The sequence below is a fragment of the Malus domestica genome, chromosome 06 (genome assembly GCF_042453785.1).
Source record: "Malus domestica chromosome 06, GDT2T_hap1".
In the NCBI taxonomy this organism is placed as follows: Eukaryota; Viridiplantae; Streptophyta; class Magnoliopsida; order Rosales; family Rosaceae; genus Malus; species Malus domestica.
In genome coordinates, this window is record NC_091666.1 from 25,120,352 (window position 1) to 25,143,840 (window position 23,489).

The following is a 23,489-nucleotide window of genomic DNA, read 5'->3' on the forward strand; positions in this document are numbered from 1 at the left end:
ATGACGTTTGTAAGCAAAGGTGAATCGAGGTAAGTTGTCCGATCCCAAAATTTAATTTTTTTCGTATGACTAGAATCTTGTCATGACTCATGACTTACGATTCTTGTTATAAAACTTTCATAACTCTAAATTATATATCTTATTTTTGTACTTACTTGTATTGGCAGGTTTTATTTTTATTATAAAAATGATATAAATGATGGTATAAATAAATAATAAATGTATCACTATTCAATCAAAATATAATAACACCACTTCAATATGCTATGCGTATTTTAATCACACACAAAATAACCTTTTTGGGCATGTGTACAATTTCTAAATCAAGAAATCAAGATAAGATTAGACCAAGTCATAAGACATAAAAGACTCCTTTCCCAAGATAAGTAGAAACCCGGATTCATATAGAAACTGATTAGGATTCTTTCTCCACTATTTTTTTTTTTCTTCTTATTTGAATGGTGGTGATTGATTTACTTTAAATATTTTGTGTTACTTTTTTTTTTTAAAGACTGTTATTAGTATTTCAAAATTTTCATTTTACAATCTTTATAAATATATTTTTCTTTGTAATTATAAAACATTTGAAATACAAAATAAGATTTGTAGAGTGGTAATATAGTAATGAAAACTTTAGAATTTGAAATTATACTACCCTTTCCCTTCTTCCTTTGGACTTGTCATGGTCCCACCAGCTAGAGTCCTAGCAGTCTTATGCGGCAACTGCAAACAGAGCATCCACGTTATTTCTGTCCACACGCATCCCAAATCCCTCCCCCTCTCGAACTTTACATTCCTTCTTTGCTTCCCTATAAATACCCATCTTTCTTCCTCAACTTCCTCATCAATAAAACATTCAAATTATCTCGCTACACTTTAAAAGTATCGGTTTTGCGAATTGGATTTTCTCGATTGAAGAAAAAAAGAATTGGGTTTTAGAGTATTGGATCATCTGATCAGAAAAATACCTTCAGGTTCAAGAAACATGAATTCCTTGTTCAGTTCGTTCGATGCCTTGTGTGCTGAGGTCTTGGGCCAGATGGTGAAGTCCTCCTTCCCTGCACACCAGCTGAAGAGTACTGCCGCAGTTCCATCTAGCAACACGGTTAATACAGCGAAGCAAGAGGGAAATATGGAGTCATCGCCGGAGGCTAATGTAAAGAAGCAGAGCCGGAGGACGACGCCGCGGTTCGCAGTGGAGCTGGACGGGCTCAACTGCTTTGAGACACTCGTCTCTCGTTAACTACAGCGGCTGCTGGAATTTTAACCCCCGTCTTCCCAGATTATATTCAAATTCTTACACCAAAGTATTCGTGTATATGTTAATAGGATATACTACAATTCTTTTATCTCTTTTTTCCCCCAAATTTGTTAGTTTTTTTGGTACCTATAAATCAAATTTCGAAGAGTTTTCATAAAGTGAATTGTATTTTATTTTATTTGCTTTGTTGCTAAAGTTTACAAACGCCGCCTGCTATGTGGAATTTTGCCTTCCAATCAACAAGAAACAGGGAAGGAAATTGAAAACTGGGTTGAATATATAGAGTGTACAGCTGAAACTTGCACCCAATTAAAGCAATTTAAATTTTAGGGACTGTATACGGTACATACATTAAACCTATACTATAAGTAGCAAGTAGCAATTTTGGCATTCCTCCTTTATCGGTATTTACTCCGTGAGTAATGCTAGAGACTAAATTTGTAGATAAAATTTTAAAAACTAAAAGATAAGGAAGTGGTTGATTGGTTTATTACCTAAGTATTGATAAACGTGTTCATTCCTATTTGTGACACATTATTTAGTTTGCAAATTTAATTTTCAACATTTAGTCTTCCTAGCATTACCCTTACTCCGCATTCTAAAAATATTTTACTATTTTAAAGAGTGTAGCCATGTTGATTTGCATGGATAACAAATCTTCTACAAAAACATAGGAAGATGGGCAAATCGGCTTGAAGTACTGAATAAGTCCGATGAATTGGATAAGAGGCTTGACGGTGCCTAAATGCATTTCGGATTGGGAATATGATGTCGGAAAAGAGTTTTTGGACTCTCTGCACGAGTCAGAAGAAACATGACTCAAAACTTCAATCCTGCCCCATCATGCCTTGTCTGATGATTAGAGGGCTCGTTTGGTGCATATGAATGAAACGTGAGTCAATATCTTATAAAACTTAATTTAGAGTAAATTATAGCTATAGTCCCTTAACTTTAACTCAATTGAAGCAATGGTCCCTCAACTAAAAATTCATTACCTTTGGTCCCTCAACTCATCAAAACGTGTAGCTATGGTCTCTCAATTAAAAATTTATTACCATTGGTCCCTCAACTTTAATTCAACTGGAAAAATGGTCCCTTAACTTTTACCCAATTGTAGCAATGATCCTTCCAACATAACTCGTTTTGACAAAAAAAATTATGTAGTTGACGAAAATGACCATAATTACACACTTTGATGAATTGAGTCACCCTAATTATATAAATGGTTATTCCAACATAACTTATTTTGATAAAATTTTGATGAAATTGATGAAAATGACTATAGCTACATATTTTGATAAGTTGAGGGACCAATGGTAATGGATTTTTAGTTGAGGGACCATTGCTCCAATTTGATTAAAGTTGAGAGACTATTACTACAATTTACTCCTTAATTTATATTGAAGGTTAAATTAGAAAGCTTAACTTTTTTAATCTCATTGTTATCGAGTAATTCATCTTCAACCTTCAAGTTATTTAACATTAAGTATAATAAGTTATTTAATTCAATCCAATTTTGGACACCAAATAAGTCCAAACTAAATATGGTGTTTGTTATCTCACCAAACAAGGCCTCAAAGTGAACAAGTTCAGGGTCTTTTTTTTGAAAGAAGACATTTGCAAACCCGAACGACATCGTTTGGGGCACATGTAGGATACTAGCTCAGAAATATCAGGCGAGTCCTATGGCATCACTTGGAACTTGGATTCATATATAATATAACCACAAAATATCAGCAGAAAATATCAAAGTGTGATATTCTCTTGCCCAATAACATTTCATTTATCATTATCAACACAATGTCAGCATCGCTTCATGAGTTTTTGTTCCGTGATGAGACATATAGAGAGAGCAAAATAGTAAAACAGTTGCACTTAAAAATTTCTCCTCGAAGAATATCTATAATTGCTGAAAACTCGGCTGGCAAGGCCAAGTTGAAGGGAAAAAGGATGGATCAAGTAGTAGTCGAGTGCTGGCAGAGCCACGTTATGGGCTACCTTGGGCGATAGTCTAGGTAGCTTTACGTGAAAAATAAAACTTTACATGTAATTTTTATTAATTTTTTAATAGAGCACACCATATATTTAGTCATTAATCCGAATTCTCTCAGTATAGTTATATAAAATTATATGATACAGTTTACAAACCGTCTCTTTTTCTGATGCAAGGGCATATAGTGCGGTGTTATATATGACTCATCACGTGACATTGAAGCATTAACTTTTTTACACGAAGCTAGAACTCTACTTTTGGAGGAGGACTTGGGCTGTCTAGATAAAGGACTTAGATTGTCTGCCATCCTCATCTCATACCCTTCTCATTCTCTCCTATTTTTGTAGTCATGGTTAAGCCACGTCAACATTTTATATTAATTTTTTTATAGAAATAATAAGACAAAAAATAATGAGAATATAAATGTTAACGTGGATAAACCGTGATCACATAAATAGAAAATGATGAGAAAGGTATGGGATATCGGAGGGCAGACAAGATCCCTAGATAAAAGGGGGCCAATTGCTGAATGATCGATTGCTTGGACAGACAAGGTCCCTAGATAAAAGGGGGCTAATTGCTGAATGATCGATTGCTTGGACTTTATTAATTAGAACAGATACGACAGATCCGTCAAAGAAGATACGAGTTGAGAGCCGACTTTGTGGAAGTAAGAGGCTGTTGTGATTGTATCAACTGTGACCACAAACCTCCATGATTTTATGTTGTGCTCACTGCTGGACCACGTGCATACAATGCCACATATTTTTCCGGCCCCAAAATTTGGTGACTACTAACTTCCAACAGGATTATCTTCGGATTCTTTTGATGGGATTCTGAAAATTCGTGAATCGTATTCGTTTATCGTATATCGTGCAGTTAGTTTTTGTCAGGTACTGTTTATGTTTAATTTTAAATAGAAACATTTAAAATGATTTCTGATTGATGTACGATAAACAGACACAATTCATGGATCCCTGGGATCCTCACAAAAAGAATCCGGCGAGGATCCAGTATATGTTGACTTCACACATTTGGGCTCCAATCAGATAGAAACGTGGTAGGTTGTGATTAGTTTTATGCTTTTACATAAACTAAGATTAAACTTCTTCAACAGTTCTAATTCGAAAGATTTTTTAGTGTGTTGAGAACATTACAATTAATTAGAAACTTAAAATAAAAATCTTTTTACCAATTGTATTATGTCAATTGGTGTACCGATCCATATTTCAGCGTACTGAAAAATTTCTCGTCTAATTCCTAAATCGTTCGAATATAGTGATTTTCACTCCATTTTTCCCTCATGCACTTTTGTTTATGTCTATTGGTTTTTTATTTATTTATTCAATCTACGACTATAAAATAGGAAAATGGTGTAAATTGTGAAAATAGAGCGTGAAAATCTTTTCCGGCTTCTAATTGGGAATGTGATTAGTATTCACATGCAGTTTTCATAGTGAAGTTGTGTATGCAGAAAAACTACGAAGCAGTTCAAGATCAATGAAGTGAAAGAAAATGCAACTTTAAGAGAACCTCTAGGTTACTGTCATTCTTGCAGCACAAGAAATCCTTCAATCACATTTCCAACTTTAACGAATACGGCTATACGATCACTCTCCCTCTTTTCCCCAAACATTTCTATTGCTTCTTTTTCTCTGATGTTCTACAATTAAGTTATATTCATGGCTCAAACAAGGACAACAAAGAACAAGACCTCCAATCGACTTCTCTTGAAATGGGGCAAAGCGCGGAGATCCAGCATTTGGCTATTCCTCACATCGCTTGACGATGGCATTAGCTGACGCCTCTGGAATCAGAACCTCCTACCGATTTTTGCAAATCTTCGGGCTACTCCGAATATAACTGCCTTTGTTAAGAGCCCTCGGTCAAGACTACAGGCAAGGGCGATAGCTCCACTGATAAATAGAATCTTAGGTACTGTGTGGCTTAACCGAACTCCTCCTCCTTTTAATGTAAAATATATCCTAGTACTAAAAAATAAAATAAAAATTTTGACACTATTCGCTTGCTAGTTTAACAATAATTTAAAACTTCTTTTAGAGATACTCTTAGCTCTTTATGTATTGAACACTGTTTAGTTCAATTATATATATATATATATATATATATATATATATATACAGGGAGCTTAAGGGGAGAGATCCCCATTTTTTCAAAAAAAATGGGGACACGCTCCCCACCGTTAAATTGATTTTAATGAAATTGTGTGGTTGAGATTAAAACACAGGCCATAGAATCTCAACCACAGGATTTCATTTAATTCAAATCCAACGGTGGGGAGCGTGTCCCCATTTTTTTGAAAAAATGGGGATCCCTCCCCTTAAGCAATTCCTATATATATATATATATATATAATTGCTTTAAATTGAGTTAACAGGGTATTATTTGACTATTTGTATATCAAACATTGTTTAGTTCTTTACTTGTAGAAAGTGAGATATTTTCCTAATCCTAACTAGATAGATATTCATGCCCAAGTCCATCATATGTATTAGAACGAGCTGTGAATTGTGAAACCCACGGTTGATATTTCAATAGCCTAACACGCATAAATAAACTCATAAACAAGGTTCTAAAACACGCTAGGCACTAGTCGGGCAGCGGGCAGCGAGCTTAGTACCTAGGCGGTTAGGTGGGGTGTAGGCAGATTTAAGTAAATATATCATATTTCGTGTAAATAAATGTCTATTATACTTAAAATATATATAATTTCATAATAAACTACAAAATCGAATGCATATATATTATGAAGTATTAGAACATAACAAAAACATGTGAAATAAGGATATAATGTGTGTTCATTTAAGTATGCAACAAGTCTCTTACAATTTATTGGAAAATAAAATAAAATGCAAAATAGAAGTTATCTATTTGTCTAAGTGAGTTGCGCCCTAGGTTGATCTGAGCAGGTTAGGTGGGTGCCTAGGCAGTCTAGGCGCCCTTTCTTAATGTTCAAATGCCTAGACATTAATTGGGACGATGGCTAACCGTCTAGCGCCTAAACGGGACCTAAGCAGTATTAGACAGAGATTTTTAAAACAATGCTCATAAATATCAAGTAATATTTTATACATGTGTTGTACGTTATGCCAAGCTTTTGTGCTAAGTTTGTACATATTAAATTTCAATTTGCAGAAATTTTTTAATCCCCAAAAGCCAAAGGAGGAAAAGATCTTGGTTGTATGTGTGTGTGTGTGTATATACATGCAACATGACGTGTGTAAGCAAAGATGAATCTAGGTAAGTTGTTCGATCCCAAAATTTAATTTTTTTTCGTATTACTAGAACCTTGTCATGACTTATGATTTACGATTCTTGTTATGAAACTTTCGTAACTCTAAATTATATATCTTATTATTGTACTTACATGTATTGGTAGGTTTTATTTTTATTATAAAAAATGATATAAATGATCATATAAATAGATAATAAATGTATCACTACTCAATCAAAATATAATAACACCACTTCAACATGTCATGCGTATTTTAATCACACACAAAATTACCTTTTTGGGCATGTGTGCAATTTGCGTACAATTTCTAAATCAAGAAATCAAGATAAGATTAGACCAAGTCATAAGACATTAAAGACTCCTTTCCCAAGATAAGTAGAGACCCGGATTCATATAGAAACTGATTAGGATTCTTCCTCCACTATTTTTTTCTTCTTCTTATGTGAACGATGATGATTGATTTATTTTAAATATTTTGTGTTTTTTTTTTTTAATTTATTTCAAAAATTTTATTCTATACTCTTCACAATACCAATAACAGTTATTTTTTTAACAGCGAGATGAAATCTTTAGAATTTGAAATTATATTACCCTTTCCTTTCTTCCTTGGGACTTGTCATGGTCCCACCAGCTAGAGTCCCAGCAGTCTTACGCCGCAACTGCAAAACGGAGCATCCACGCTATTTCTCTCCACACGCATCCCAAATCCCTCTCCCTCTCCCTCTCCCTCTCCCTCTCGAGCTTTACATTCCTCCTCCCTATAAATACCCATCTTTCTTCCTCAACTTCCTCATCAATCAAACATTCAAATTCTCTCTCTACACTTTAAAAGTATCGGTTTTGCGAATTGGGTTTTCTCGATTGAAGAAAAAAAGAATTGGGTTTTAAAGTATTGGATCATCTGATCAGAAAAATATAGAGAAATAGATTTGTGACAGAAAGAAGCAGTTTTGTATTTGAATAAATTCCTTGATGATTTGTTTATCATATTGATACAAGATATATACAAGCCTGTAGTTGACTTTGTACAACATAAAAGGTAACTAATAACTCTTGATTATTTACATAAAACAATATAGAGAGAATGGTGGGATCACGGTTTGACAGCAGATGTGGTGGAGAGATTTGTGGTGGATTCAATACTCTTGTCATCCCCCCTCAAGCGAAACGGAACAAAGTGTAGATTGAGCTTGGAAGCAAGGAAAGAGAATCGATCGCGTGAAAGTCCTTTGGTGAAGATATCAGCGATTTGATGATGAGAGGAGATGTGCCGAGTTTGAAGGACACCCTGGGTGAGAAGCTCTCGAACAAAGTGGTAGTCAATCTCTATGTGACGAGTACGTGCATGAAAAACTGGGTTGGCGGCCATGTGAAGAGCAGAGACATTGTCGACGAAAATGCAAGGTGGAGTACGAAGCGGAATGCCTAGTTCACGGAAGAGATAGCAAAACCAACGAATTTCAGCGGCTGTGGTGGCAAGAGCACGATAGTCAGCTTCGGAACTAGAACGAGACACAGTGGATTGCTTTTTGGCGGTCCATGTAAGGAGGTTGGGACCAAGAAAAATGCAAGCACCACTTGTTGAGCGACGATCATCAATGGAACCGGCCCAGTCAGCATCAGAAAAGCCCTGAATAGAGAAATCTGGAGACGAACGAAATAAAAGACCTTGTTCAACAGTCCCTTTGATGTAGCGGTAGATACGTTTGACGGCCTGAAGATGAGTTGATTTGGGGTTGTGCATGTACTGACAAACTTGATTAACGGCAAAGGAAATGTCGGGGCGGGTGAGAGTCAGGTACTGAAGTCCACCAACCATGCTTCGATAGACATCAGGATCCGAGAGAGGATCACCATCATGAGCAGACAGACGCAAGGAGGAGAGGAATGGTGTAGGACTGGGCTTGCACTGATCCATCTTAAATTTCCATAATAAATCAGAGGCATAACGGCTTTGAGCGAGAGATAGGTGGCGGCCTCGTCGAGTGACTTCCATTCCAAGAAAAAAATGGAGGTCACCGAGCTTGCGGCTAGCAAAGCTGGTACATATTGTATCAATGAACCTGTGAATAGCATCATTGTTTGAACCTGTGACAATGAGATCATCAACGTATACCAGAACATAGAGTGAGTATGTGGAGGAATGGTAAATAAACAGGGATGCATCCGATTTGCTATGGGAAAAGCCGTGAGTACGCAAGAATGAGGCTAAACGTTGGAACCAAGCGCGAGGTGCTTGTTTGAGGCCATAAAGAGCCTTATGAAGGCGACAAACATACTGGGAGCGGTCGGAATCAACAAAGCCAGGAGGTTGTTTCATATAAACTTCCTCGTGAAGAATACCATTCAAGAAAGCATTTCGGACGTCAAGTTGCTGCAAGGACCAATTGTGTGAGACTGCTAAGGCAAGAATGGTACGAATAGTACCTGGTTTAACAACAGGACTGAAGGTCTCATCGTAGTCAACCCCAACTTGTTAATTGAACCCCTTGGCGACGAGACGAGCCTTGTGACGATCAATGGAGCCGTCGGCCTTTCGTTTAACACGAAATACCCATTTGCATCCCACAATATTCATATGAGGAGTAGCAGGAACAAGAGACCAGGTGTGATTCTGAAAAAGGGCATCATGTTCCTCTTTCATCGCTTGCTGCCAATGCGGGAACTTAGACGCTTGAGTATAGCTAGTGGGCTCAATGGACATAGGATCTTCAAGGGCAGCTGTTAAACCGTGAGGAAGTGGATGCCTAGGCGAGTCGTAAGTGAGAGCATTAATGCTCCCAAACTTGCGTGGAGGAGTAGACTCTGGAGAAGGGACAGGTTGCGGTGAGGAAGCAGTGGTGGATGCAGATGACTGAAAAGGGGTTGCAGGTGAAGTGGGCGTAGGCGCTGTAATAGCCGTGGGTGGAGAGTGAGGCGGTGGAGGATCAGAAGCAGGTGCTGCTGCATGCATGAGTGGCTCCAAAAATAATGGTTGATGGGACGGCTCGTGAGGAGGAGAAGTTGTCCTGCGATCTTTATACGGAAAGGTGAGTTCATCAAATTGGACATTGCGAGAAATATACACCTTACCAGAAGCAACGTCGAGACAACGGTAGCCTTTGTAGTTGTTGTCGTAACCAATGAAGACACATGGGATGGACTTGGGCATCAACTTATGTTTGTTGTAAGGAACCAAGTGGGGAAAGCATGTGCACCCAAATGTCTTAAGAAATCGGTAATCGGGAACTTTTGCAAATAGTTTTTCATAAGGAGAAACATTCCCAAGGTTATGAAGAGGCAACCGATTTATAAGAAAGGCGGCGGTTGTGAAGGCCTCCACCCAAAAAGTTTGCGGGAGATGAGATTGAGCAAGGAGACATAGACCCATTTCGGTAGCATGACAATGTTTGCGCTCAACGATACAGTTTTGTTGTGGCGTATGTGGGCAAGAGAGTTGGTGTGTTATACCATGATCACGAAGAAAATGCCGAAATGCAAGACTGGTGAATTCACCACCACCGTCCGTTTGTAATACGTTAATAGTACGGTTCAAACGATTTTCAATTATGCGCTTGAAAGTAACAAAGGTAGTCATGACATCGGACTTACGAACAAGAGGGAACAACCACACAAATCTGGAATAATCATCCACAATAGATAAATAGTACTTGTAGCCAAAATTAGACACAATAGGAGCGGGGCCCCATACATCAAGATGTAAGACGTCCAAAGGATATGGAGCCATGGACGTCCGAGAGGAAAATGGAAGGCGACAAGCCTTACCTAGCGGACAAACATGACATTTGTTATGAGATGAAAGTGTACCACTAATGGGGATATGGTACTTATTGGCCAAAACATGAAATATAGCAGTGGATGGGTGACCCAAGCGAGCATGCCACACATCGCTAGTCGTCCGTTCGCCATAAAACACAAGCTTGGGAGTAACGTGAGGAGCAGCTCTAATATAGTAAAGTTCGCCATAGTTATGCCCAATCAGAATGAGTTGGCCCGTTTTCTTGTCCTTCACACGAAAAGAACGATCATCCATCTCAAAAAAACAGTGATTGTCATAACAAAAACGACGAAGGGATAATAAGTTCTTCTTAATAGCAGGGACATATAACACATCTTTTAGCAACAAGGGTCCATGTAAACTAGAGATGGAGGATTTACCGACATGAGAGATAGGCAAGTGATTGCCGTTACCCACAACAATAGTATCGGTACCTGTGTATGGTTGGATTTGTGTGAGAGCGGAAGGATCATTGGTCATGTGATTTGTGGCGCCGGAATCAACCACCCAAGGTGTTGGCGAGGGAGAGTCCGCAGTCGCTAGATAGGCAAAGTTGCCTCGGGTGGGACACTGGCGGGCTTTGTGACCATATTCTTCGCAAAGTTGACAGTAGCCATCATATTCAAATGTCGGTGGCTTAGGTGGCAGCGACGGTGTAGGAAGAAGAGGTGGGCTAGTGTCGGTCGATGGACTGGAGTGAGGCCGAGGAGGATTCCAGTTTGCTTGACGGTTTTGATGAGAAGAGCGCCAATGTCGACCACGACCATTGCCTTGTCCAAAAGAATGAGGTGAGGAAAAGGAGCGGTGACCATTATGGGCAGAATGTGACGAACCAGCACGGCGACGAGAGGCAGTAAAAGCAGCGCTACTGGACAAGGAGAGAGTGGACATCTTTTTGATGAGATGTTCTTCTTGAAGGAGTAGGTCGTAGCAGTCATCGTAGGAGAGAGAATACCGAAAATGAACAGCGGTTGTAAACTCTTTATATTCGGGACCAAGACCGTCCAAGATGCTTTCAATGAGTTCTTCATCAGAAATAACGGAACCAGCAGCAGTAAGGGAATCCGCAAGGCTTTTGGCATGCAGCAAATAATCAGACATGGACTTCTCTGAATCCTTTTTAAGAGTGCGAAGTTGTTCACGAAGGGTGCGGAGGTGAGTCTTGGAAACAGGAGACAAACGCTTTTCCAGAAGAGACCAAGCATCGAAAGCGTAAGTGCAAGGAAGCAGGATAGAGCGAATAGAGGGTGAGCAAGTAGACTTGATCCAACTGAGGACAAGTTTGTCCCGAGAATAATTCGGATTAAGATATCCGTCAGCAAGCTTCTTGGGAGGTTTGGTATTGGTGGTCACGACATCTTCCAGACCATGAATTTCAGGAATGTCGGAAAATTGAGATCGCCAACTGAGATAATTATTTCGGTCCATGGGAGTATTGATGGTGTGGGAGATGTTGACGGTGGTGGGGAGGGAAGCAGTAGATGCAGCCATGGGTGAAGAAGGAAAGGAATCAGAGAAGGCAGTGGAGGGTTGGGGTGGTGGGGGCGTATAGAGGATCGAATCGTTGGGAAGCGTTAGCTTGGGAGAAAGGATGATACCATATAGAGAAATAGATTTGTGACAGAAAGAAGCAGTTTTGTATTTGAATAAATTCCTTGATGATTTGTTTATCATATTGATACAAGATATATACAAGCCTGTAGTTGACTTTGTACAACATAAAAGGTAACTAATAACTCTTGATTATTTACATAAAACAATATAGAGAGAATGGTGGGATCACGGCTTGACAGCAGATGTGGTGGAGAGATTTGTGGTGGATTCAATACTCTTGTCAAAAAACACCTTCAGGTTCAAGAAACATGAATTCCTTGTTCAGTTCGTTCGATGCCTTGTGTGCTGAGGTCTTGGGCCAGATGGTGAAGTCCTCCTTCCCTGCATACCAACTGAAGAGTACTGCCGCAGTTCCATCTAGCAACACGGTTAATACAGCAAAGCAAGAGGGAAATATGGAGTCATCGCCGGAGGCTCGTGTGAAGAAGCAGAGCCGGAGGACGCCGCCACAGTTCGCGGTGGAGCTGGACGAGCTCAACTGCTTTGAGACACTCGTCTCTCGTTAACTACAGCGGCTGCTAGAATTTTATCCCCCGTCTTCCCAGATTATATTCAAATTTTTGCACCAATGTATTTGTGTATATGTTAATAGGATATACTACAATTCTTTCATCTCTTTTTTTTTCCCCAAATTTGTGTTAATTTTTTTGGTACCTATAAATCAAATTTCGAAGAGTTTTCATAAAGTAAATTGTATTTTATTTTATTTGCTTTGTTGCTAAAGTTTACAAACGCCGCCTGCTATGTGGAATTTTGCCTTCCAATCAACAAGAAACTGGGAAGGAAATTAAAAACTGGGTTGAATATATAAAGTGTACAGCTTAAACTTGCACCCGATTAAAGCAATTTAAATTTTAGGGACTGTATACGGTACATGCATTAAACCTATACTATACGTAGCACGTAGCAATTTTGGCATTCCTCTTTTATCGGTATTTACTCTGCGAATAATGCTAGAAAAACTAAATTTGTAGATAAAGTTTTACAAACTAAAAGACATAGAAGTTGTTGATTGATTTATTACCAAATATTGATAAATGTGTTCATTCCTATTGATGATACATCATTTAATTTGCAAACTTAATTTATATTGAAGGTTAAATTAGAAATATCAACTCTTTAATTTCACTTTTATCGAGTAATTCATCTTCAACCTTCAAGTTATTTAACATTAAGCATAATAAGTTATTTAATTCAATCCAATCTTGGACACCAAATAAGTCCAAACTAAATATGGTGTTTGTTATCTCACCAAACAAGGCCTCAAAGTGAACAAGTTCACGGTCTTTTTTTGAAAGAAGACATTTGCAAACCCGAACGACATCATTTGGGATTAACCGTGATCATAGAAATAGAAAGGGATGAGAAAGGTATGGGAGTGCATACAATCCACCTCTATTGGATATGGGTGGGCAGACAAGGTCCCTAGATAAAAGGGGGCCAATTGCTGAATGATCGATTGCTTGGACTTTAATAATTAGAACAGAGACGACAAATCCATCAAAGAAGATATGAGTTGAGAGCCGACTCTGTGGAAGAGGCTGTTGTGATTGTATCAACTGTGACCACAAACCTCCATGATTTTATGTTGTGCTCACTGCTGGACCACGTGCATACAATGCCACATATTTTTCCGGCCCCAAAATTTGGTGACTACTAACTTCCAACAGTATCATCTCCGGATTCTTTTGGTGAGGATTCTGGAAATTCGTGAATCGTATACGTTTATCGTACATCGTACAATCAGTTTTTGTCAGGTACTGTTTGTGTTTAATTTTAAATAGAAACATTTAAAATGATTTTTGACTACACGATGTACGATGAATAGACACAATTCATGAATTCCTGGATCCTCACAAAGAAAATCCGACGAGGATCCAGTATATGCTAACTTCACACATTTGGGCTCCAATCAGATAGAAACGTGGCAGGTTGTGATTAGTTTTATGTTTTTACATAAACTAAGATTAAACTTCTTCAACAACTTTTCTAATTCGAAAGATTTTTTAGTGTGTTGAGTACATTACAATTGATTAGAAACTTAGAATAAAAATCTTGTTACCAATTGTATTATAACAATTGGTGTACCGATCCGTATTTCAACATACTGAAAAATTTCTCGTCCAATTCCTAAATCGTTCGAGTATAGTGATTTTCACTCCATTTTTTCCCTAAGCTTCAACATACAAGCTTCAACAAAAGAAAATTCAAAGAACTTAGCGAAGAAGGCTTTGGTGTATTTAACACAATACGTTGAAATGAAGGAAAGCATATTTATTGATATCCCCGATAAGTTACAAATATGTACATATACTTGAGTCAAAAGAAACAAACAAGAGGGAGCCTTCACAAAGGTTGCTTAGGAGAAGTCTCAGCAGTCGGTAGAGCCCCAGAAAGAGAAGGCACCGGAGGGGGATCATTCGGAGCCTCAGTACTGGACAGAACCCTAGAAGGATGAGGCATCAGAGGTTGATCATTTGGAGCTTCATTACGCGGTACAGCCCCAGAAGACGAAGGCAATAAATGCCTTTGGAACAAACCCACAAATCTCTGATGATCAAGTAAAACCTAATCATCAGATTCCTTCATCTGGTCAAGCTTCCTCTTCATGTTTGTAGCATAGTCATGTGCGAGCCGGTGCAACTGTTTATTCTCATGCTTGAGCCCTCTAATCTCCTGTTTGAGACTCATCACTTCAGCCGCCAATGATTCAACTTGGCGGGTTCGAGCAAATAGGCGTTGGGCCATATTAGACACAGAACCTGCACACTGAACACTGAGAGCCAGAGAATCCTTAACAGCCAACTCATCAGACCATTTGGAAAGTAGTCTGTTATCTTTGGGAGTGAGAAGGTTCCTGGCCACTACCGCAACGGTCATATCATTTTTCATCACGGAATCCCCAACGGTAATAGTACCAGTATGGGAGACGAAGGATGGGCGCCATATGTTGTCTGGAGAAGGCGGGGCTGCCTCTTCAACAAGGTTCAAGTCAAAACGACGGTCGGAGGGGCCAGACATTTTCAAAGGTGTTGAAGAGATAAGAGGTCGAACAAATCAAGATCTTAGAAGTGCAAGAATGGAGCTTCTACTGGTGGATATTCAAGTGTGCTTTGGAACTTAATGTCAGCCCCTATAAAAATCTGCACTCGACGAAGCTTCAGAAATCGAAGAGGCGCCTGCTCAGAAATCGAAGAAGCGTTTGCTTTCTCAAAAGTTGGGCTGCTCAGAGACCACGAGGGTCGATCTCAGAAATCGAAGAGGCGTTTGCTTTCTCAAAAGCTGGGCTGCTCAAAGACCACGAAGGCCGATCTTAGAAATCGAAGAGGCTTGCTTTCTCAAAAGCTGGGCTGCTCAGAGACCACGAGGGCCGATCTCAGAAATCGAAGAGGCACCTACTTTTCCAGCCTTGTCAGCACCTGTCACACGCACACTCAGCTTTGCGGAAATTATAGGCATTCTGTCGAAGATTTTTGGCGGAGTAAAAAGCACATGAATCGTACTGTTCAATCACCCACTTCCCACACGCAACAGTAGCTCATGGGTACCACAGATAACTTTGCCAAAGTTCTCTGACAAAGTTGAGACACGTGAAGCTTGCAGCTCCCAGTACATAGCTCTGACCAAGAAGGGTAAAAGAATAGCAAAAAAACAACACTAACAAAGTTTAGACACATAAATTTTGAAGGTCTAGCTACCATATTATTACCCACAAGGGTAAAGGAACAGTATCACTGCTGGATAATTGGAAAGTCCCAGTGTGTCAACCTCTGTGCTTCGTGGCAAGGTAGACTAGCAAACATGCCCAACCTTTACTCACATTCGAGAAAACACTCCCAACAAGATTGCTTGCTCCAAAATCGAAGAGGCACCGCCCTCCGAATCTCGAGAGCCAGACTCCCAACATGATTACTTTCTCAAAAATCGAAGAGAGGGTAAAGGAACAGTACCACTGCTGGATAATTGGAAAGTCCCTGTGTGTCAACCTCTGTGCTTCGTGGCAAGGTAGACTAGAAAACATGCCCAACCTTTACTCACATTCAAGAAAACACTCCCAACAAGATTGCTTGCTCCAAAATCGAAGAGGCACCGCCCTCCGAATCTCGGGAGCCAGACTCCCAACATGATTACTTTCTCAAAAATCGAAGAGAGGGTAAAGGAACAGTACCACTGCTGGATAATTGGAAAGTCCCTGTGTGTCAACCTCTGTGCTTTGTGGCAAGGTAGACTAGCAAACATGCCCAACCTTTACTCACATTCGAGAAAACACTCCCAACAAGATTGCTTGCTCCAAAATCGAAGATGCACCGCCCTCCGAATCTCGAGAGCCAAACTCCCAACATGATTACTTTCTCAAAAATCGAAGAGACACCGTTCTCCGAATCTCGAGAGCCAGACCCCCAGCAGGATTGCTTTCTCAAAACTCGAAGAGACATCGTTCTTCGAATCTCGAGAGCCAGATCCCCGTTGCTTGTTCGAAAACCGAAGAGGCACCACTTTCCCAACTTCAAGAGCTGGATCTCCTTGGATAAAGCTTGTCTGTAATCTTCACACGCAACATCAGCTTTCCAGATACCACAGACCACTTTTTCAAAGTGCTCTGACAGAGTTAAAACATGTGAAGCTCGCAGCTCCCACTACCGTACTATGACCAAGCAGGGTAAAGGAATAGCATTATTACTTGATGTTAGGGAGACTCCTATATATGTCAACCTCCATCCCCAACGGACAGGCAGACCTGCAAAAATGCTCAACCCTTCCTCTTATCTGAGAGGGCACTCCCAACGAAGCCTTTCGAAATATTCAGCTTTCTTTCCCCCCGATAATACCTCTGTAAACAAGCTATACTAGAGCAAGAATATCTCATATCATCAGGGTTAAAAGCAAGAGTATCCCATATCATGCTTTTTCCCTGTCTTTTCCTTTGGCCTTATTTTTACCTGCAAGACAAGAAGAAAGAGAACAATCAGTCAGCACTTGGAATCAAGCTTCCAGCCAGGAACTGACTGCCTGGAACCCCTTACCTGATTACTTACCTGGCATTGCTCTCGAGTACTCATCTTCAACATCTTATGCTTCCAGGGAAGATACCGCATCTGCCTAAGGAACAGATAGAGCAAGTGAGAAGGATACAAGGAAGCATGTGGATACAAGCGTAACAGCACACGTGCCGATACATCCACTACTTTGTCAAAAGCAAAAGTATCCCATATCAGCAGGGTCGAACGTACACTAGATTTGATGGACTTGTTTTGACCCTCAAATTCTTCAGTCGGCCTTATACTCTGGAGGAAACCAGAAAACCCTCTAGCCCAGTTCAAGAATAAGCTTGTGGAAAGTTACTTCTTCAAAAGCAAAAGTATCCCATATCATCTCTTCTCATTTTTCTTCTCTTTATCCTTCATGCTGCCTGCAAGATAGGGAGAATGTGAACAATCAGCCGGAACTCTGATTGCTTACCTTGTCTGTCACCTCTTTCAGCAGATCCCCTAGCTCGGCGACTTGGGGGACTCTTACTACATGGTTTGTATTGCGCTTGACCAAGCCTGAAACTACAAGTAAGCTTCAAGTGAAATTGATACATTACCTTGTGCATCTCCACCAGTTACAGATACCACCCCTGGATGGAGGAAGAGTACTTCCAGAGAAGATGCCACATCTACCTATGAGACAGATAAGGCAAGTCAAGACGATACCACAATCCGGTACTTAGAAGTTTCGTGGTTACGAGATCATTCTCCCACAATATTTCCTAATGTCATTTGTACTAAATCATTCACTTGTACTCACTAAAGGAGAGCTTGAACCTATGTACTTGTGTAAACCCTTCACAATTAATGAGAACTCCTCTATTTCGTGGACGTAGCCAATCTGGGTGAACCACGTACATCTTGTGTTTGCTCTCCTATCTCTATCCATTTATATACTTATCCACACTAATGACCGGAGCAATCTAGCGAAGATCACAAAAAGTGACCGTTTTCGCTACCTAGGATCTATCTTGCAAGAGAACGGAGAATTAGATGGAGATCTCAACCATAGAATACAAGCTGGATGGATGAAGTGTAAGAGTGCATCCGGCGTGTTGTGTGATCGTCGTAGGCCACTGAAGCTCAAGGGAAAATTTTATAGGATTGCAATAAGGCCAGCGATGTTGTATGGCACAGAATGTTGGGCGGTGAAGCATCAACACGTACACAAAATGGGTGTAGCGGAGATGAGGATGTTTCGTGGGATGTATGGGCACACGAGAAATGATAAGATTGGGAATGAGGATATCCGAGGTAAAGTAGGAGTAGCCAAAATTGAAGGAAATATGAGAGAAAATCGGTTCCGGTGGTTTGGACATGTGCAAAGAAGGCCTACTGACGCTCCGGTTCGAAAATGTGACTATGGGACAGAGGTTCAGGGCCGAAAGGGTAGAGGAAGACCTAGGAAAACTTTGGAAGAGACCCTAAGAAAAGACTTGAGTATTTGGATCTAACGGAGGACATGACACAAAACCGAGCGCAATGGCGTTCTAGGATTCATATAGCCGACCCCACTTAGTGGGAAAAGGCTTTGTTATTGTTGTTGTTGTTGTTGTATTCAATCTACGGCTATAAAATAGGAAAATGGTGTAAATGGCGAAAATAGAGCGTGAAAATCTTTTCCGGCTTCTATTTGGGAATGTGATTAGTATTCACATGCAGTTTTCATAGTGAAGTTGTGTATGCAGAAAAACTACGAAGCAGTTCAAGATCAATGAAGTGAAAGAAAATGCAACTTTAAGAGAACCTCTAGGTTACTGTCATTCTTGCAGCACAAGAAATCCTTCAATCACATTTCCAACTTTAACGAATACGGCTATACGATCACTCTCCCTCTTTTCCCAAACATTTCTATTGCTTCTTTTTCTCTGATGTTCTACAATTAAGCTATATTCATGGCTCAAACAAGGAGAACAAAGAACAAGACCTCAAATCGACTTCTCTTGAAATGGGGCAAAGCGCGGAGATCCAGCATTTGGCTATTCCTCACATCGCTTGACGATGGCATTAGCTGACGCCTCTGGAATCAGAACCTCCTACCGATTTTTGCAAATCTTCGGGCTACTCCGAATATAACTGCCTTTGTTAAGAGCCCTCGGTCAAGACTACAGGCAAGGGCGATAGCCCCACCGATCAATAGAATCTTAGGTATTGTCTTCCCTTCTGGTTTCTCCGATGAGTCCGACTTATCTGATTTTTCAACCGCCATGGAATCGCTGGTGCTGTTTTCAACAGATCTCAAGTAGTCTGCACTGACTTTAGTGTTGATCTGAGCCATGTAAGCACACCGTGAAAGTGGGGCTTTAGAGGCTCTCTCTTTCTGATATGCACGCAAGCCAGGTTCAATCTTTTTAACAGTTCCCCACATGCCTTGCCGGACTCCAAATTTCGCAATTTCCCAAGGGATACCCATATCTTCGTGATGATAGAGTAAAATTTCACATGCAGTAAGCTGGCCATCCCCTCTCTTCGATTCAACTGGTACATACCCAACAAACACAAGTCTTAGTGATTATTCCCAAAAGCACAATTGAGATAAGAAAACACACTGAAATTTCAATTTTAAGGCAATAAAAATTAATCTGCCAATTGCACACCATGACAAAGAGATACCCTGTTTTTAATAGGTAACTAAAGAAAGATATCTTTCATTTAGGAGGGCAGATTTGTTTTCTCATTTCAGAAAACACTAAGATCATATGAGACTTTCGTTACCTGCTCGAATGCACCAACTTGAATAGTACAAGTCAACACGTTTAGGTTTTTCACGCCTTGGCACAGCAGAGGAGGGTACTCCCTGAAACAAGTGACGTCACACCATTAGGTTAGCATCCTGAATTAATAACCTTCGAAAACAGAACTGTTGTACATGATGGGCGATATCGGCAAATTTATTCCAAAACTAAACACAACCAGCTCAAAACAAACACTTGCAACAGCTACTAATACGTACATTCCGGAGTATAACTCGAAACTAGGTTCTTGTAGGACTCTCAACTTATTAGCATACGGAAGGAATTAAAGTTGCTTTAGATACGAACTCAGTACAATAAACCGACCAGTAGCCTCAAATGTCCAAATCCCTAAATTATATACCAACAAAAGATTTCGAGTTGGAAATTACTAAATTTGCATTCACCGGAAAGCTACATATAGCTTAGCAATTCAACTATTCACAGCTTCAATCTTTAGCATACCAAATTTAACCAAAACTAGTGCATTAACTGTCATTATTTCACACAAGACATCCAGCCTTGTCAAGAAAAAACAATGAAATTTAGATCCTAAAGGAATCCTTTTGACATTAATTTTCTTCTGCAAAACAGGTTACAGCAGCTTGTCTATGTGACTAGACTAGATAGTGCATTCATCTGAGAGGTTATATATATAGCTACATCTTCACAGTTTACATACCTTTGTTACGCAGTAGTATGTCCGTCCCGATTCCCAAATGCGACGGCCGATCAAGTACTCTCTGTCGCTACAAAAGAATGGGAACTGTGTCCGAAACAAAGAAACAACATAAGTAATAAGCCAATGCAGCAACGGAACTCATGAATCAAAGGACAAAACAAAGTATCATGTTCTCACCTTGCGCACCCAGTGCACCAACATGGTTCCGGTGGTTGGACATTCTTCCAAAGTAGAAGCATGTACAAGCATGTCATCCCACTTTGCTCGAAACTCATCATCCCAGAAGAAATCCCTCAGCAACTCAGGTGTACAATCCTCATATATAGTACTACTGCGGTATTGTGGAGGTCCAGTCTAAAATACACAGGTGAAATCCAATTAGTTCAACTCGCCAACATAATACATACAAGCAAAACAAGACTGTGTCTCCGAGGACCTCGGTTATCCATTGAAACGAAAGGTAAAGACAACTACCTCGGGGTCTCTTCGCCAAGCTTGACAGCGCATGGCTGCGGTAGACCGATCCATCATATGGATCCAAGCAGGCCCTCCATCTTTCTCCTCAACAAGTTGACATATGTGCTGTAAATCCTCATTGTTCACATAACCAGAACTTTCTCTTTCAATCTTTGAGGTGCTGCCATATCACAACATTTATATTCATTAAGCTAAGCTTAAGCCCTTATGTCTTACAAGTTAAACTGACCCAAATCCCCAATTTAACAGAACAAACACTAATCAAAGTTGTGAAATTGAACACATTAAACACCAAAACATGCAAAATTAAAGCAAACCCAACTTGTGAAATTAGTCAAAATACTCAAGAAAGTCAACACACCTGAAATCCGGATTGGTGGTAGGTGGCAAAGAAAGCGCGTCTTCCGGATTCCTATCGTCGGCAGGCCATGGAATGCAACTGGGCAGCTGAAACTTCAACGAGCTCAGACCCGGAATCGAACCGAAACACGTGGACGAACTCTGCGAGGACGAGGACGAGGATTCTTTTTGTTTGGAGATTGGGCAATCCAACAGGTCTCGGCCAACCAAGCTCGCCCATTTGGGCTTCCACGCCCACCCAACAAAAACCCCGACAATCACACCAATCCACAGAGGGGTTATGAACATCATCAGCTCCCCCAGCACCTCCACAATCGTGGGTAGTCTCAGAATCTCCAGAAAAGCCGACTGCAACGCCATCGTCGGGCAGAAAAGCAAAAACCCAGAAAAACCCACAAGCGAAAAAAAAGAGAAAAACCCTTGATTGAATCGGATACTGGTATGCAATAAGCACAGCGATTGCTCGAGGGTTTCAGAGATGAAGGAGATAAGAAGATAGCAAAACCCCAATACCCAACAGAGAGAGGGGGAATATTAATTAGTTATTAGATATATAAATACAGAGAAAGAAAAAAAATTAAAAAAGGGAGAGGAGGAGGAGGAGGAAGCAGAGAATGATGAGATTTAGATATGGTTTATTTGCACAGAGAGAGAGAGAGAGAGAGAGAGAGAGAGAGAGAGAGAGAGAGAGAGAGAGGAGGAAGAAGAAGACAGAGGAAAGCTGAGAGCTTTGGATAAGATTTCTGAGATAAGCGGTAGAGAGATGCGTTAGGGAGATTTCCACAGGTTCACGGAGGAGGGACTTTGTTGTTTTCTGGTGCTGCTCTTGCTAGTATTGGCCAATACCTTCAACCGAAATGTTCAATTTCTATTTATTTTTTATTAATTATAATTTAATAAAAAAAAGATGAGAAAGTGAGTGAGTTGTTGAGTGAATCTGAATTTTCTGAGAAATTCTTAGGAATCCGTGCGTATGTGTAAATTTTATTAATTATGGATTTTGGGGACGATGATTGAAGAGGCCAAAGCCTGTCCATGTATATATATACCATGGGTGGTTAGGCTCTATGTATTGTCTCCCCGCGTTTTCTCGTTTTCTCTTTTTCTCGTTTTCCACGTTCTGACTTGGATTTTTACACATTTCCTCTCTCTCTCTCTCTCTCTCTCTCTCTCTCTCTCTCTCTCTCTCTCTCTCTCTCTCTAAACTATGTAAAATGTTGGCCAAGAGAAAACATGTGTGATATGATTGTTTTTGGGATATGCTATCCACATACTTCTTTTTACTTTCACACGTTCCTTATTAATTTATATCATTTAATCTTCTTCAATTCACCGGATCCAACCGTCGAAACTTAGAAGGATGTGTGAGAAGTAAAAAGGGGTGTGTGAATATCACACCCCTTGTTTTTACTATTCAAAAATGCCATGAGAACTGGAAGAGAATTCTCTCCGGATTTACTTTGTGGAGATCCTTAGAAACTGAAAGAGGATTCTATTCAATTTGTGGGGATCCTAGGGATTTCTACATCCTAACCGTTCATCGTACATTGTGTAGTCAGTTTTCGTCAAATACTATTTGTGTTTACTTTTAAATAAAAAAAAATCAAATGATTTCTGACCGCACGATACACGATGAATGGCTAAGATGTGTGGAACCTTAGGATCCCCACAAAATGGATCCGGATGGGATCCAATTCCATGGGAACTCTCAAAGTTTAACTCTTTATAAATTCTCTGTCATCTCATAATTTAAGGTCATTTTTTATGCCAATATTATAAAATATTGTGTCAAAAACATGAAGTGATAGAGAATTCCATTTTTGAAATATTCTTTTAGCATTTCTTTTTCGCTGTTACTAAATTAATCTAGATTATAAAGTTATAAACTCGTACTTAGGAGCAGAGTGAGGTGGGTGCATGACTAACCAATTTGAACTTAAGTACAAAATAGGGTGCATATTGTTCTAATTAGTTATTTTTTAGTCTACTATGTTTTCAAGTTTTAGGGTTGGAAACTTGAGACGATGATAATCCTACGGTACTTAGGCTCTTCTTTTGTCCCGGTTGACGAATAGATTAATTGATTTCCATCTTGAATTCTATTGGACGATAATCTTAGGTACCAGTTTCTGTTTCTGCCGGTTGTAATTATCATCTTAAACTTAAGATATATCACCACCCCATACCTCACATTAATTATCTTATCTTGATATATTGTATTACAAGGTTATATACACTCTATCTACTATTTAATCAAAACTATAAATGTAGGCAAAATGCAAAACATCGATAAATTCTAACTAATA

At 39.7% G+C, this 23,489-nt stretch overlaps 2 protein-coding genes across 2 annotated transcripts; both read right to left on the reverse strand.

Moving 5' to 3' along the window:
• Positions 1–10,961: 10,961 nt before the first annotated feature.
• LOC139196895 (uncharacterized) lies at positions 10,962–11,779 on the reverse strand. The gene is made up of 2 exons (XM_070823248.1): positions 11,244–11,779; positions 10,962–11,058 (listed from the first exon to the last, which is right to left on the reverse strand). Exons 1-2 carry the CDS (start codon positions 11,777–11,779, stop codon positions 10,962–10,964), a joined length of 633 nt encoding a protein of 210 aa, XP_070679349.1.
• Positions 11,780–18,647: 6,868 nt separating this feature from the next.
• Positions 18,648–22,202, reverse strand: LOC103409627 (uncharacterized). The gene is made up of 6 exons (XM_008348434.3): positions 21,185–22,202; positions 20,821–20,983; positions 20,524–20,700; positions 20,347–20,430; positions 19,648–19,729; positions 18,648–19,410 (listed from the first exon to the last, which is right to left on the reverse strand). The coding sequence occupies exons 1-6, from the start codon at positions 21,541–21,543 to the stop codon at positions 18,959–18,961; spliced, it is 1,317 nt and encodes a 438-aa protein (XP_008346656.1). The 5' UTR covers positions 21,544–22,202; the 3' UTR covers positions 18,648–18,958.
• Positions 22,203–23,489: the final 1,287 nt, after the last annotated feature.